At 39.7% G+C, this 17148-nt stretch overlaps 1 protein-coding gene across 14 annotated transcripts in view; it reads right to left on the bottom strand.

Annotated features, from left to right (window-relative positions):
- Nucleotides 1-5145: 5145 nt before the first annotated feature.
- Nucleotides 5146-17148, bottom strand: part of DST (dystonin) — a 558750-nt gene continuing 546747 nt past the window's right edge. For 11 of the 14 annotated variants that reach the window (XM_082847281.1, XM_082847285.1, XM_082847289.1 and 8 more), the window contains 8 exons: nt 16811-16965; nt 16565-16639; nt 15655-15672; nt 12787-12904; nt 10682-10881; nt 9972-10082; nt 6958-7081; nt 5146-6167 (listed from right to left, as the gene is read on the bottom strand). In XM_082847281.1, coding sequence (XP_082703407.1) covers nt 5905-6167; nt 6958-7081; nt 9972-10082; nt 10682-10881; nt 12787-12904; nt 15655-15672; nt 16565-16639; nt 16811-16965 — 1064 coding nt within the window. In that variant the 3' untranslated portion in view covers nt 5146-5904. Of the gene's footprint in view, nt 6168-6957; nt 7082-9971; nt 10083-10681; nt 10882-11813; nt 11886-12786; nt 12905-15654; nt 15673-16564; nt 16640-16810; nt 16966-17148 lie in introns of all 14 variants that reach the window. The other 3 variants (XR_014326489.1, XM_082847286.1, XM_082847282.1) reach the window with 3 other exon arrangements.

Here is a 17148-nt window from a genome sequence, read left to right as displayed (position 1 = left end):
CCCCTGCATTGGAAGGCAGATTCTTAACCACTGCACCACCAGGGAAGCTCCCTAACTTGCTCATCTCTTAATTTCAAATGATTTCAAATATCCTGCATCTGTACTCTCAGAATTACTGGTTTTGATATATTTGTGTGTGGATGATTTCCCACCTTTACTGTATGTTTGCCTTTACCAGTGAGCTTTCCCATTTTGTAATTTCCTCATTTCTAGTTGTGGCCTTTTCTTTTCTGCCTGGAGAAGTTCCTTCAGCATTCCTTGTAAAGCTGGTTTGGTGGTGCTGAATTCTTTCAGTTCTTGCTTGTCTGTAAACCTCTTGATTTCAGCTCTTAACTTTCAATTAACCTTCTGCCCGCTCTGTTCCTACACCCAGCTGCACTCTGTAGGTCAGGGTAACTACAGACCCCTGGTCTCAGATATTTCAAACCTTTTCGGCTCAACTCAAACACCATAACCTATGACCTTTTCCTTAACTCCAGGCAGGACACCCTGGCTTCTAATTTGCTGAGAGAAATAAGTCAGTGCAGTTAGGTAATGTAACTCCCTTAACTTCTCTTTTTCCATCTTTTCTTCCGTTCCAGTTTTATTGTGATATAACTGATGTACAGAACTGTGTAAGTTTAAAGGTATCTCTTTTCCCACCTTAACCACCCTTTCTTTTGGTCCTTCATTATCGAAAGGCCTGTCCCTCCCCATGGGACCAATTCCTCCAGCCTGACATCTGGAGAAGACATTGAAAGTGAGGCGATAAACAGGCAGTCCTGTAGTAGCACAAGTGAGAGGTAACAAGGGCCAGAACTAAATTCAAATTTTCAGAGAGCACCTAAGCAGGGAGATAATCACATATAACTGCTGGCACAGGTGTGTGTGTGTTCTCACATAGGGAGCAGAGGAGAAAGAAAGAGTGTAGAACAGTGATCTCTAAGTTCAGATGTGGCATGAAAACAAGATGTCTGTTTATATTTACATTTCACCTAAGAGGAGGGGGAGGAAATCAACCTCCATGGACATACTACAGACCAACAGTAACATGTGGCCTATGGTGGCACCCACAGCATCCTCTGTGTCTGTGTCCCCAGGTGACAGGTGGATACAATGGTTCTCGCAGCATGTGTGGTAGACTGCACTTTATCTGTGTCAAGCAGGGTGAATGAACAGATTTTATCATCTCTTTTTAACAAAACAATCTTTACAAAATGTGGCTTAAACAGATCCCTGCAAATAAACTATGGATTTAAGACACTTAGAATGCAAGAAACAAAGAAGAAAAAAGCAGAGAAGACACTCCTAGAACAAGCCCCCCCCAGTCACATCATGAGTTAAACCAGGGAGGGTCTCATCAGATTTGACAAGATTTGGACCAAAAACTTGTCAAGACTATTTGAAATAAGTATATATTCCTACACCAATGTTGTTAAGTGTAAATCTGACACTAAGATTATATTGAACCTTGAGAAATTAGCTAATGATAATATATGCAAAAAATATCTGATAAACACATTGGAAGAGTTTGCTCAGAAAATTCTTATTGCTGGAAATATGCTGTCAGAGAAGTAGGGAACCCACTGGCAGAAAAGATAGAGTCTATAAGGCTGTGGCAACTGAAATTCCTGGTCTTTGCCCTGGGGCAAAAGTCGCTCTTTTAGGGTGAGGAACTTTTAAAAGAATATTTTATCTGAGGATAACTTTTGAAAACTTTTGATCTCTTTTTATTCTCATCTCCTATGCAGTCTTTAATTTCAAATAATGAGGTACAATAAAAGTGTGGGTAAATGAATATGAAATTGCTTTGAACACATTTTGCTTTGCATGCTTTTTTTTTAACATCTTTCTTATTAGAGTATAATTGCTTTACAATGGTGTGTTAGTTTCTGCTGTATAACAAAGTGAATCAGATATATATATATAACAAAGTGAATCATATATATATATATATATATATATATACACACACACACACACACACATATCCCTGTATCTCCTCCCTCTTGCATCTCCCTCCCACCCTCCCTATCCCACCTCTCTAGGTGGACACAAAGCACGGAGCTGATCTCCCTGTGCTATGTGGTTGCTTCCCACTAGCTATCTATTTTACATTTGGTAGTGTGTATATGTCCATGCCACTCTCTCACTTCATCCCAGCTTACCCTTCCCCCTCCCCATGTCCTCAAGTCCATTCTCTACGTCAGCTTCTTTAATCCTGTCCTGCCCCTAGGTTCTTCAGAACCTTTTTTTTTTTTTTTAGATTCCATATATATGTGTTAGCATATAGTATTTGTTTTTCTCTTTCTGACTTACTTCACTCTATCCTGTTCCTTTGATCTATATTTATGTTTTTGTGCCAGTACCATACTGTCTTGATTACTGTAGCTTTGTAGTATAGTCTGAAGTCAGGGTGCCTTGCATGTGTTAATTTAGCACATAGGAAGCAGAAGCCAGAAAGATTCCATATGTTTGCTGTCGTTTATCCTGACTAGATATTCAACATCTCCATTGCACCAAAATTATATGAAGTCAACCAAAGTTGTACAGTTGGGCAGGGTAGGTCAGATACTTCACAAAGCCATACAACTCATCTATGACTCTATTCACATCCAAGTAGATTTTGGTGACCATCAAGTTAACCCCTAACAAGACTCAAGGAAACCTAGTTACTAAAGTACTAAGAGACAAGTTTAGTGTCCTTGCCTTCTTCATGGGCCCCCAGAGGTAAGTTCCCAGCCAGGTGGCCACCTCATGAGACACACACAGTAGCTTGGGCACTTGCAAATGTATGGTTGGTGCTATCAGATCACTTGTTTGACAAAAAAGCACAAACATTTCAAACCACGTTGTCCAAAAAGGAGTAAATGACTGTACCTCATCCCGATTTCCCTTGTTGCAAATATGTGAAGCAAGCTTAAAAAATGATCAAAAAGGAAACAAGATCCTTTCCCTGCCTCTCTTCCTTTTCATTGTTTTACGGGTCAAACCTCAGCAGCCAACAGGGCACGTCCAAGCCCCTCCACCCTTATTTGCCATAAAAGGAGCCAGATCTGAGATTTGTCCAGGCCCATCCCCTTCTGCACTCCATTTTTTCATGAGAATTAGTATTTATTTTTAAGGCAAAAAAATCGACTCCATGATTCAGCTGCCTTAACGCTTAAGAACCGTTCAATTAATTAAACAAGGAGGCCTTTAGATCCAAGTGGCTCTAATGCCTCAGGGGCCTAGGAAAACAAAAACCAAAATCTAGTTCTGTAAATGCCTCGAGGTTATGAAATCAAAGCCTAAGGACAGCCAATCACAAACAGTCAACTGGGCTCTAAGTGACAGCCATTCAATAATTTCCTGGCTCTGCCTCTGCTTTTTCTCCTGTTGGTGGACTCCTAACCACTTCTGGTTTGGCGCTGCCTGATTGGAACTGGATTTTGCTCAAGTAAACTCTTAAAATTCTTTAATAAAAATTTTAATTTAAGAATAGTTGATTTACAATGTTGTGTTAATTTCTGCTATACAGCAAAGTGATTCCGTTTTATATATATATTCTTTTTCATATTCTTTTCCGTTATGGTTTATCACAGGATATTAAATATAGTTCCCTGTGCTGTACAGAACCTTGTTTATCCACCATATATATAATAGTTTGTATCAGTTAACCCCACCCTCCCCTTCCACTTGGCAACCACAGGGTCTGTTCTCTATGTCTGTGTCTGTTTCGTAGATCTCCTAAAAATTCTTAATATGCCTCAGTTTATCTTCTAACAGAGCCAATCTTTAAGATGTTTAGCATTGCGATTCATTCCAATGTCATGTTTTTAAAATAAAAAGTAGGAAAGAAAACAAAAAAAGAAAGACAAAAAGAAAAGAGAAGGAACTGTGTAGCGAAGAGGAGGGAAACTTCCAGGAGGACCTCAGAAGTCAGCCTGAGGTTCTGGGAAACAAACATTCAAGAGGAAACAAATATCAGGCATCAAAGTGTGAAAAGCTCCCCAGAAGGACAATTGCTGGTAGCTGGAAGCAGTTCCTTAGGACTCTCGAAGTATCTTTCACCACTTCCTACTACAAAAAGCAAATTCCCTAGCTCTTTATCAGGGGCAGCATTCAAATGAGCCCAGATAAAATTATTCCCTTAAATTTGTCTTTGAAGTGGAAATGTGATCCTATGCAAAGCACCAAAGGAGTAACAGCAATTTCAGCTGCCTTCTCAGATGAGGTGTTTACAATCAAATGCATGAATTACAGCAAGTGGTCCCGTAGGTTAGAATCACCCTTCCCATCAAGGGCATGCACTTGAGACCCATGCTTTGAGAAAGGAGTCACTTAAAAGTGGCACCTAATTTCTGTCTCCGGAGACTCCAGGCCCTTCAATTCAACGCTGGCCTCCATGAAAAAGACCACGCGGGGAAAACACAAGACTATCTTAACTAACTCCTGAACCCAAATGCCACCAATGCCGTGCGCTGAAATGAATTTACAAAGTCACAGGGAGAACTGTGACCAGTCATACCCAAAGGAACCATCTGCCATTCTTCTAATTATATTTGATGCCATTTTTATATTTAAGAAAATTTTATCATTTGATTTTTAAATGTACACAGGAGGGAATGTAACTACATTACCCTGTCATACATCCCCTGGTTTCAGTTCATGTTTTTTAGTGATTTATTTATTAGCTTTTTCCCCTTGAATATAAGAGTGCCTCAGTGTCACCAACAGAGGCTGGCACATGGTTGGTACATATTAAAAATATTTATAGAATGGTTAATGTTATTTTATCAATCATTTCTTATGTATTATATCCCTGTGTTTTTTGTCCCCCAAACTTAGCCTGTCACACTGTTAGTAAAGAGAGATCGTCCACATAAGCTTTATTTAGAGCAAACAGAAAAAGTTCACTTTAAATAATCAGGTATGCCATATGTTCAAGTGAATATGTTTTATTAAATGCATACTAATATCTTCCTATAGTATGTGAGTATACATAATAAATTAAAAGGTTTATATTTATTAAATATAGATATAATACCAGAACATGATTACTTCAGATGAGAAAATCAAAATAAACCCATTTTTAAGTCTCGTTTGGTCACTCCAAATGGATATTTGCTCATAAAAAAATACACTGACTTTTTTCCCTGGGGAAAAAAATTAATTCCATAGCAATGTAGTTAAGGGACATGTTTTATTTCATAGCTTTTCTGCAAGCAAACTTGCTTTGATACAAAATGAGTTCAATGGTACAGGTGCTACTGTCCACTCAAGCAAAAGAAAACCTCACATTTACATGAATGCACTTTATGATGATATTCTTACAGGATAAGAGGGCTCACGTCCAGGACGCCTCTGGCCTCAGGTGAAGCCATGGCACAGAAACGCGCAAGAGTCTGGGAATCTCAGAGCATGGGCAGGTGCAGAAAGGAACTTTCTGTGAGTTCTCCGTCAGGTACAAGTTTAAGAACTGCGGCGGGTGTGTTTGTCTTTTTGCCCCCCATCTTGCAGTTTACACTTAGATCATCTTGGAATAGATCGCTGTGGGTGTCTTTTGGCTTTTCAGAGTTTCCAGAGAAGCAAGAAGGTGTCCTGAGGTATCCTTCATGTTAGCTCCCAGTGGAGGGCTGGCTGTCGGGAAGTCGTGGACTTACCTGCAGGTATAGTGATCTCAGGTGTGCTCCACACGCTCAGTGCAGAAACGTTAGTGCCTATCAAACTCTCTCCCCCCTCATGGAGGATGTGACTAAAACCCCAGACTATCTGACCCAAATTATACAGATAAAAGAAAAAGACAAATACACAAATAAGGCCATCTGCAGAACTTTAAACTCACCTCTTGCATTATTTCACAATAGTCTCTACATCATATGTTACATCTTTCAGACTTAAATAGTAAAGGCTTTAGGAAGGACAGTGGTAGAACCAACTGCACTATCTCTTGGAGGACTTGTCCAATTTGCTGGCAGGTGATTTCCTCTGGGGTGTGGGGATTTTGGAAGGCTTGGCTGCGGACGGCCGAGAATCTGCTCGGGGCGTAGGCCTGTGTGTCTGGGGGACAGTCTCCACGTCGGAGCACACGGACTGGATTTCCGAGATGTCAAAGTCTGATGCATCGCTGCCTCGGCGGCTGCTGGCCCGGCTACCAGCTTTGCTGCCAGCTCGGCTTCCTGGTCGGCTGTGGGTCTTCTTGGGATCTGAGGAGAGAGGGCAGATATGGGTCACCCTTCCTACTGCATCCAGCTGCCACCGATTCTTGAAACTCAGTGCCACGTTTAACCTCAGTCAGTTTTCTGGACACCCAGTAGGCGCTCAAGAAATACATGTTGATTTCATGGCCTTGCTCCCACTCTAAGTAGATGAAATATACAAAAAGCTCAATTTACAAACAAAAAGCAGGTTGGGGGCTACCCCACTTAAAATGGAATTCCATTTACCACACACAGACATAAGGAATAGATATATCACTTGAGATTGTGTTTTCCAAAGTTTGGCAGGTATAACCCAGGGACGTGTGCAGTACGAACGCACAGCACAAGTTTTGCCTAGGATAAGTAATTCGAAGCACAAAGGAATTGAAGACAAAAGACTTGAAAGTTTAAAGAAGCTTCAGGCTTGCTGTGCTTAGGATCCCTGGGGTCAGGGCCAGTGCAGCTGGGTTTTTCCAACCACCCCAAACAGAACCCAGTGCAATTTCCAAGCAGCAGAGGAGGCCAGACTTTCGGTCAGAAGGGGTAGATCCTGCCACAGTTTTTCTTCAATTCCACAGTCATTGTCTCATCTTTCTCCGGTACTTTCCAAAAGGGATGTTTGAGTCCCTTATGCCCATGGCTCACTGATCCCCTACCTTTGATGTAGGACTGGGACCACTTGTCATTTCAGAAGAATACAGCAGCATTGATTTGTCTTCCCCGATTAGGAAGAAATGGGATTTTCATATTCAGATCACACTGCAAAGCCACGAGAGAAGGAACGCAGCAGACTCACCAGCAAACTGTGTCCGCACTCGGGAAGCTGCGGTTGTGATCAAGCCACTGTCTTCCCCGGAGTGGAAGCCTTTCCCTGATAAATATCCCGGAAGTCGAAGCTTGCTTCCCTGTATCGGCGTTCCCTGTGTCGAATCAGGGAAAAGACATTTCAGATATTGCTCCTGTCCCGTGATTCTCCACTGACACCACTTCACAGATGGGTGGGAACCCTCCACTAGACACTCAGGAGGTGAGGAGGCATGGGGTTCTCACTTGCTTTTCTCCACTAATTTCTTATTCTCTCACTAAATTCAGAGGGACCCCTCTAAAGAAAATGAATTCATGTTGGAGAGAAAACACAAAAGTGGAGATTCCCCGAGGAAACATAGACAAACTCTGAGTATGTTAGTATCTTTCAGATTGTCAGTGAATTATCACAGAGTTGAGAGAGTAGAGCCAAAAAGATGATGGTGGCTGCATGGTCCCGAGAGAAGACTGGCCTCTAAAAAGTCGTGCTTGGACTCTCTGCTGCCTGCAAGGTTTTTAGGGAACTAGACAAAAATAAATAAACAGAAATTGAACAGGAAGAAAATAAGGAATGCCTAGACAGCCACCATTTAAACAAACATAACTGCCAAAAAGAGAAAAAAGCGACATTCTGTAACTTGGTAAGATGTCACTTCCTCTCTTGGCTCCGTCACTGTCTACGGTCCTTACAAGATACCTAGGCAATGTTTGGGGATGATTCTCTTAAAATTCTTACAGGAGTTTGCAGAGAATGTCTAAAGTAATCACAACTATGACATTTTATTCTAAATCTAAAATCATTCACGTTTTCTGGATCACTACAACATTTTGGAAATTCTCCCAAAGTTAAAAAAAAAACAAAAAACAAAAACAAATCTGGGAAGTATAAAGACATCATATTCCTCAATGAACTCACAGTCAGGGAGCTGTTTGGAGGAAACAGATCTAAACAATTACATATGCTTTTTGAAAAATTAATTTTCCTTTATTAAATAGTTTTAAATGTTTAATAATAAAGCATATGTAAGACCTTTAGATATATCAGGGTTGCAATTTATTAATATTAATGATATTCATAATCATTTACATATGTATTCTCTACATACATTTAAATATAGAATTTATATAGAATTCGTATACATATAATACTTGGGACTTCCCTGGTGGTCCAGTGGTTAAGAGTCTGCACTCCCATGGTAGGGGGCAGGGGTTCGATCCCTGGTGGGGGAACTAAGATCCTGCATGCTACTCAGCACGGCCAAAAAAAAAAAAAAAAAAAGATGCTTAAGCATTGAAAATACTCTCACTAGTCTAACCACAATTAATCCTCACACTTACCTACTCACTTTTTCACAATTGTGAAAGAGGAGGGCCTGAAGAGGGCAGTAATTTGCCCGAACTCTGCAGCTCTGCTCCAGTTAAATTCCTAACTCAGAATCTCAACAACCCAGGAGAGAGTGAGGACTCACAGGTGATGAAATATATCACTCAAGATGACAGTTCATTACCATGAAGGACCAAGAGCATTCTTTTCAGCTGCCTTGATATTCTGATTTTATAGTCACAAACCTACCCCGTGCTCTTAAAGACCCTTCCATAGAAGGATACTGTTGTTTTGCCTCATGAGGCTATTTGAAATGAAACCTAGCTTTGTGTTAGCCAAAATAATAGACTTAAATTTGGGGGGGTTTCTACTTTTCAAAAATTTGAACTAACAGTAGCACAGCCCTAAATATTTAAAGCAAACATGTCACTTTAGGTTCCTTCAACTGCTCTCAGTTTTGGCTACAAGAGATCCATCAGAAGCGACAGACGCCTCAGACGTAACATATGATACTAACATCACTCACTTGAGGGAAGGGGGAGAAATGAGGGGCTGGGGGATGAGGAAGAGTTGAGGAATGGGCTTCTGCCCCAACTCTATACCACCATCCGCAATTTCCATTTCCATCATTTCAATCTGAGTCAGGAGGGCAATGACATTTTCTCTGCCTACCTCTCATTATGAGTGTGAGGGTTACATAACAGATAAGAGTTTTGAAAAGCATAAAAGGCTTTTGAGAGGTACTAAATTAGTTTTATCCAGGAGTCCTTGCCTTTAATATGAAATACCTCCTTGGTTTCAATAACAGTTCTTTAGGGATTTTTCTCCCTTCCTTATGGTGATTCTAATCAAATATGTGATTTATTTGGTGCCTATGTTTATCATTTTACAGAGAACTTTCTTTAAAAGACGTATGGTTGACTTCCAATTGAATATAAATGATCTGATATATAAGTTAATCTCGGCAAATTTTATATCTCCTAAATATCTTATCCCCATATAGCATGTCATTTAAAAAAGTGAGAGGGTCCTGAAAAAAATCATTAAGTCTAATAAAGATACATACCTTTTGAGAATGACAGATAACTTTTTGCCTATCCGAGCCCCCAGCCCCTTGCGCTGGTAACTAAAAGGCTTGGGTCTCATCCACCCAGTGTTCTTGGGCAGAAATAGACATACCAGACAGTCAGAAGGACCTTGCCCAGAGAGAACACTCAGTCCACATTCTTTTAATTTAAGTGATTCTCTTGCAAATGATACTGCCTCTCACTCTCACCTAAAAAGGGTTACAGCATTTCTTGCCCAAATTATGTCTAGAAGCAAAAGCATACCATCAGCTTGAAAAGAAACCTGACTTAGGTCTGGGTATAATCTCCTGTATGTCTCTCTCCCAGGGGAGAAAAGCAAAATTAAGTATGAGAAAGAGAACAGAGAAACAAAAAAGGCTGAGAGCCTGCAGAGGTGACTAGGTTAGGCTGACGCCCTTTGAGGAGCTATAAACCGTCTTTTGTGTTCACCCCTTACTCTCACGTTCCTAGGGTTGAGACTTATTATATAGAAGTCTGTAAAAAGACGACGTATTATCAAAAGTACATTTATTAAGGGTGAAGTGAAGCAGTGTTAGTAGGTGATCGTTTCAGTTAAAGGCGGCTGTTAGGCTGGAATCTGGGGCCTTACAATACCTCTGGAGATGACATGGGGAAGTCTGAGCACTCAGCTGGTTTACAAGGAGTTGACACCTTGCTGTTTGTCAACCAGGGTTTACCATAATTGCGTGTTAAAGGATGGAGAATCTGTATGGAACAATGGCAAATCAAACGTAAAGGACGGCAGATAAAAAAACAAAGCCACGGAAAGAGAGATTCACAGCCATTCATTTCACAGTAAGAATGATCATCATTAAAAACAAATAGATGGACACCAAGGGGGGAAAGTGGCAGGGGTGGTGGTGGGATGAATGGGGAGATTGGGATTGACATGTATACACTAATATGTATAAAATAGATAACTAATAAGAACTTGCTGTATAAAAAATAAATAAAAATTCAAAACTTAAAAATAAAAAAACAAATAGAAAAGGTCTGATGGCAAATCATACACACCAAAAACATGAATGAAGATTTAAAAAGAAAAAAACAATCTGAAAGGTAACCAAAGCCCCTAAATAGATCGTCTTTATATGGGCCACAGGGCAAAAGCACACATGCGTGCGCGCGCACGCGCACACACACACACACACACACACACACACACTTTTTAATTCTTCATCTTCCATATTGTGAGAAGGGACACATTTGGAGAAAGCTGGTCCTACAAATTCTAGGGATCCCCCCCAAACATTCAAAAGCATACTCTAGACAGTGAGCGCAGAAGAAGAGGAAACGAGTCCTACCTTGGGTGTGCTGGTGGCAGGGACCTGTGGGGAGGCCGCCTGGCCAGCCTGGCTGGACACGGATGTGGACCGGTTGGGCGAGGCTCCCCGAGATGAGGGCCTCGATCTCCGGCCCCGGGGCCGGAAAGCAGCCATTCCCTGACTGGCTCCATCCGCCAAGATGAACTTCTCCCTTAGCTCCATGTTCGTCCTTCCTTTAGCTGGATGACGGACACACAAGGCACACAAACGAAAGGAAGGAAAAAAAAAAGAGGGGCTCAGTCGGGTGCGGGGGGGAGGGGAAAACTGCCATCTGGCGCCACAGACCACGTGGAGGATTGCAAGAACACCTTTTTGCCATGCCAACTCCAACTCAGCATCACAAAAAGTCAAATGCATTCCTTTACAATGCATTCCTTTCGGATACAGGCCAGTTGGGGAAAGAAAAAAATAAAAGTGTGTTTATTCTAACACTAGACACCAGCCAAGAGTAACCACTATTAAAGAGAGAGTCAGCATGAAAATGACAAGCTCATGCTCAAATATTGTTAATCCACCCACTACTGATGCCTGCAGGGTTTCACTATGCCATCCCCACCCTGAGGGGACAAGCCAGGGAGGCGGGGACTGTGTCTTTTGCGTGTACTACCGAGGTCAGGAAATTGCCAGTCTTTCACCATCGGGATTAATTGGACAATTACACAGAATGAGAGATGGGTTGTTAATCATGACGACGACACAGAAACTTTCAGGTTTTGCACTTTCAATGAGGCGGCTAGTATTTTTATTTTATGCCTTAAAAACTTGGTTTTACAGCATGCAAAATAACAAACAGCAGACCCCAGGATCCGTGAGGTCATCTGTGATGCAACACTCACACCAACACACGTGCACTCGGAGAAGGCGCCGCCAGAACCCCGTGTGCAGGGTGTTAGCCTGTGTTTGATCACTTACACAACCCCTACATTCGCAACACCCGAAGCGTGTTGAAAGTCCAGAATTTCAATTTGGAAGCACCAGCTCGGCTGGATGTGAGTTAAGCCATACGCGATGGATGAAGCATGTTATTTTAAAACAAAACGATTAAAGCAAGAATGTCAAAGTAGGAAAGAGGAGAGGTCAGAGGGGAGAGGCAAAGAGAGGGGTCGCCAACCTATAGTAGGCTGAGTAGTAGTAATTGAAGAGTTTGATTCCGAACGTAACATTTTACTCCCATGATGATGAACTAGAAGAAATGACACAGGATACCAATCACATTCAAGAAAACTGTTAGCAGGAGAAGAAACAAAGTACAGTAGTTGATTATGCAAGGGTTGCTCAGATCGGGCCTTTAGCGCACAATTTAGGAGAAAACTGGCCCTGCGAAGGGAAACACTCAAAGGTCTGACTCAGGATGAAAAATGTATTTGGAAGACTTCACCCCAATTGAGCTAACTTTCCTAGGCTACCCCACAGAACATTCTGCATTCTCAATTCTTTGTTTCGTAAATGGAGCTGCATTACCTTCAGCTGCATTATTTCCAAAATATAGAAGGAAGGCCTGCTGACTGGCTGCTGGGAACGCACTCCCAGATACCTGAGAGCTATGGTATATTATGTGTGCATATTGTTAAGGCTCTAATCTGTAACTTCAAAATTCAGAGTCAAATTAGCAGTTCATTATTTAAAAAAAATTTTCAATACTGCTTTCCTCGCCTCCCCCTAATTTCACAAAAACTTCTGCTTTTAAACTTTTACTGTACGGTATCTTCAATCTTCATCGCTCAATTTTCTTTCCCCTTACTTTGCTACTTAACGACAGAGGAAATCCTTCCCCTGGTTGGTAGAACTGCTCATTTTGAAACTTGCAGATGGGAACGCCTCACAAAGGAAAATCTATTCTAGTGTTTCCTGCCTCCCAGTCTCCTAGTTATCCAGGAGAAGTAAAAAAAAAAAACTATAAGAGGAACACGGTTTACACAATTGCCACAAGTTCTTTGGGAACTTCAGGCTGACAGACCAATGTGAAACATTCCTTACTGTAATAAATGACCAAAATTAGCCCCACTGTGTTTTTGATGCTGGAAAATAATTCAAGATTGATATACTTTCGTGGTGTTATTATCTTGACATAAGTATCTCCTTACCCCTGCAAGGATCATTTTTCACTAAGAACTCATCCAGGGCCATCCATCCACCTCCAACACGAACCATCACAGTACTTCGCAGGATTCGGACAAGCCGGAGTTGCTGGGAGTCTCCAAACTGGGAAGAGGAAGAAAGAAGACCCTCTAATTGTCAAGAGGAAATCTCAAAGGATGAGGTGCGATCTGCGTAAGCAACCAACTCTAACTTCTTGTTTAGTTCGCAGCGATTAGTAAAATCTCAGAGAAAGGGGTTTATCATGATCTGCGTTAGACGGCTGCATGCTGATTTAGCCCAAAGGAAATAGTGTGGAAAAAGATAACAAAGGTTATCACAGTAATATTGAAGCTTTCTTCTAAAAATGATTTTTCTCTCTTATGACGGAAACAACATTAGTAAGGCAGTAATGGAAAATGTTTCTAGAGATTAAACACAGCCATGAAAATAAGCACTGGCCCACTTGCCCAGGGTTTCCAGGAGGTAAGATGATTCTAAAGAAAATTTAATAAACTCTGATTCTTCTTCATGAAAACTTCCTCTTACACCTGAAACTGTTCTCCACTGAAATCCGTGGGAGAAATCTTTATAAACTCATTCTGTTTTCTCTAAACAGTTCTGACTTAGAGAGATAAAGTAGTAAATGATCATGACTAATAAAAATTTCACGGTTAAATAAAACTTCTGCATCACTAATGATCTGGTAGGCTAATTTGTTAAAGGCTGGATTCATGTGCCATTTTTAGATTACTGTAATATTAGAACAGTCACTGACACATTAGGAATGATACAGCTTTCAAATCTAAAAGGCTTTTCTTTAAAGCTCTATATACCAAAATTGCTGACACTGAGAAGCACTTGTCTTTTTCTTGCCCTTTCAGTGGATCTCCAATCATATACACTACAGATTCTGCAGGTCTTGAATAAACGTCTAGACTACAGGTAGTTTCTGATCATAAGGTTTATTTATTACAAAAGCCCATGAGAAATGATTTTATACTTTTAAATCATTTCTAATAAGCTCGTGTCCAACTTATAAAAACCACCAGACTGAATTTCATGGTTGCCAACCCGGTGGATACCATAGCAAAATGAACAGTCAAGTAGACATAAATAGCTTCTTTTTAAGGCAGGTAACATACAATTGTGACTACTTGTCTGGGCTCATGAGGGATAAACAGAAAACGTGAAGTAGAAACAATCTGCTGCTTTTCATAAATTTTAACACTGAGTTTCAGGAAGAGAACACTAGGACAAAGCCAACCATTCCAGACCCTGAAACTCAGAAAGGACCTGGAAAGCATGTAAAATGCACCAGTGGGACTCAGGCGTTTACATCAAATCTTTTCACATCACTTTTTCTAAAATGGTTTTTAAGCCTTGAGACTTCAACTTTCCTGTAGTTGAACCTGCTCTAGAAATGTAAATTAAAATTTAAAAATCAAAATGCATATTTATTTTGTTAGAAAAAATTTGGTGCTGCTAATAAGCAAAGGGAAAGGAGGGGATTTAAAGAAAATTACCCTTAAGGAACCAGATAATTAGACGATACGCTTTTGTTCCAAGACTATGTTCAAAACAAGTTTTAAGGATATAAATATTTATTTATATCATCATATAAAGAATATAAAAATATTTTATAGAGATATTTCAATTATTTCCATTATAATAAACATGAATGACTTTACATTTTATTTTGAGAAGGTATTCTCTGACAACTACCATTGTCTTTAGAATTTCCGTAATTTTCTCAACAGCTAAACTGTGAGACCAAAAAAAAAAAAAAAAGGACCCTAATGTTGTTCTTTGTGCTGTGAATTAAACCTTTTGAAATATTTCATCCTTTCCATAAACAAAAGATGCTATCCCAATTACTAACTCAGAAAATAACAAGAACGGAAAAGTAACTTTTTATGGAAGTTTTCAAAACATCTATTCAAAATAACTGAAAATTTTTATTTGAAAAAATTATTTGCTTGCAATAAATGGGGAGAATAGGTAATTTGAAACTTAAGATGTAATATGGCTTAGAAACTGAGGGGCAGAATAATAGCTAATAGGATATGGTCAGGTACTATAAATAGCATGGTTCTTTCCAAAAGCACAGAGTAAAAAACTCTCCTTGTTTAAATCAAAATCTGATTTCTCTTGTCTTCAGTTCTAAAATTCTGATCATGATGCAGTGCCCTGGACAATTTATCTTGACTTAAATGTGAGGTCAAAATGACATAAAGTATGACTAAGATTTTGTGTAAGTTATAAGAGAAACATTTCCTCAAAAGGAATGACATCATTTAAAACCTCCAGAGTTAAAGTTTCTACTCAGGATGCAAAGCCCTAAATCAATGAATTAGGGCACAGGGACAACAGCTGCTTTGGAGAGATCACATCACCGTGGCCAAGTGCCATGGTGACCTCTCCCCTGCGCTGTTTTCCCAGGTCACTGGCTGGATGCTGGCCCTTCGCTAGCTACCTTATACCAGGGCATACAGCTTCAATGGCCAAACACCAACAAGGCCACACAGAGATGTGTGGACAATCAACTTTGTGTTGCAATGAATACTTGTATTCAATAGATGAGAATAGTATTATTAAAGACAGGAACTGAAAATTGCATTTGTAACACTGTACCCAGCCCAGCTACAGTTGATTATCTGGTTTGCTTAAAGGTAATCTCCTCATTTGAGACACAAGGCAAAAAAGAGTCCTGGATCAAGGACACTTATAGCGTATACAGAAACACCACGCCAACCAACAATGTAGTAGCTAGGGGGACAGCATGGGAAAGATTGGCCAGGGCAAGCTTTAATGACTATGAATTAAAGTTAAAAAAAATTATTGGGAACTTGAGAATACATTCCACTGGTTTATACCTGATTTCCCAGGAAGAACTGATAAAAAATGAAAAATGGAAGAAAGACATAATTAGTTCAACAGGAAACTTTCTATATGACTAGAACACACACACACACACATACACACACACACACACACACTCACACTTTGGGTTTCTGGATATAGTATCTAGTTTAGAGATGTGCAGGTACCCATTTTTCTCAACTTCAAACCAAATAATCAGAAATTTTTCTTTGCAAATTTTTGTGAAAGTCTTTGGGTTTCGAATTTAAGTTAAAAATTCAAATATGTAGATGAATATTTTTCAATGTGGAAATATAAAAGCAAAATGAATAATGTTTCATTTATAAGTAATATACTGTAGGAGGGAAACTGCACATTTCCTATCTAGCTACTACAAATAAGAGATGTTCCAAAAAAAGAGAAAAAAGATAGAGAAAGAGTGACAAAGTCACAAGGGTCTTCAAGTAATTGTTCTAAAGAAGGTGAACTGAGTTACTGAGATGTAAATTTTTTTAAATTTCTGCATCAGTGGAAAACACTACCTCTTTTTCATATTTACAAAAATAAGTAAACATTTTAACTTCATTTCCTGGCTTGGAAAAGCTTTGTTACTGAAAATATGACAACTTACCTCTAATCACAATAAAATATAAAGTAATTTAAAGCAACCTAAATATATGAGATGTATTTTTCTGTGAATATTTTTCTCCTTGAATGGATGTATCATACATGTCAGAGATATGTCCTAATATACAAAATGCAAGCTATCTTTATATCATTAAAAATGACGAAAGATGGAATTTCATATACCATTATATTTGATAGAAGGTAAAAATAAATAACTGGCATTCCTGGGAAACAATGCAGACAAAGTTTTTAATTTTTATCCTTTGAAAGAACTACACAGCTATTTTGAAAACTTACCCTGTATTTGTTATCTCCAATCTGTTCAACTTGGAATCGTTTTGCACATTTGCACTTAGCTACCTGCCTTGTCACCTGCCAGAAGCAATGATAAAACAGTCACTTTCACATTAATATTACATCGTGGCATCCTTAAAACCTGTACGCAACAACTAAACATGGAAATAAAACAACTGCATGAATTGTACATGGTATCTGGGCAGAACACACAGTGCTTGTTCTACCCGGTGGAAAGGTAATGAGTACCTCATCTTCAATTTTGTCAGCATCAGTGATAGGTTTGTATGCATCTTTATTTGGGTGAAGGGCAGCTACAAATTCATAGTAGTCGATGTATCCATCGCCATCTCTGTCAAAGATGTCTGCAACTGCACTCATCTCCAGACGACTGGTAGGGAACTCTAACATTTTCAAAACAATGGTAAGTAGTGCTATTGAGGAATAACTGACAAATAAAACTGTAAGATATTTAAACTGTAATCATAATAATTCGATACACGCACACATTGTGGAGGGATTCCCCCCATCTAGTTAATTAACACATCCATCACCTCACATGTTTGTCTTTTACTCTTTGGGTTTTA

Source organism: Leucopleurus acutus (genome assembly GCF_964270905.1).
Source record: "Leucopleurus acutus genome assembly, chromosome: 10".
Classification (NCBI taxonomy): domain Eukaryota; kingdom Metazoa; phylum Chordata; class Mammalia; order Artiodactyla; family Delphinidae; genus Leucopleurus; species Leucopleurus acutus.
This window is presented reverse-complemented; position numbering and strand designations above follow the sequence as displayed.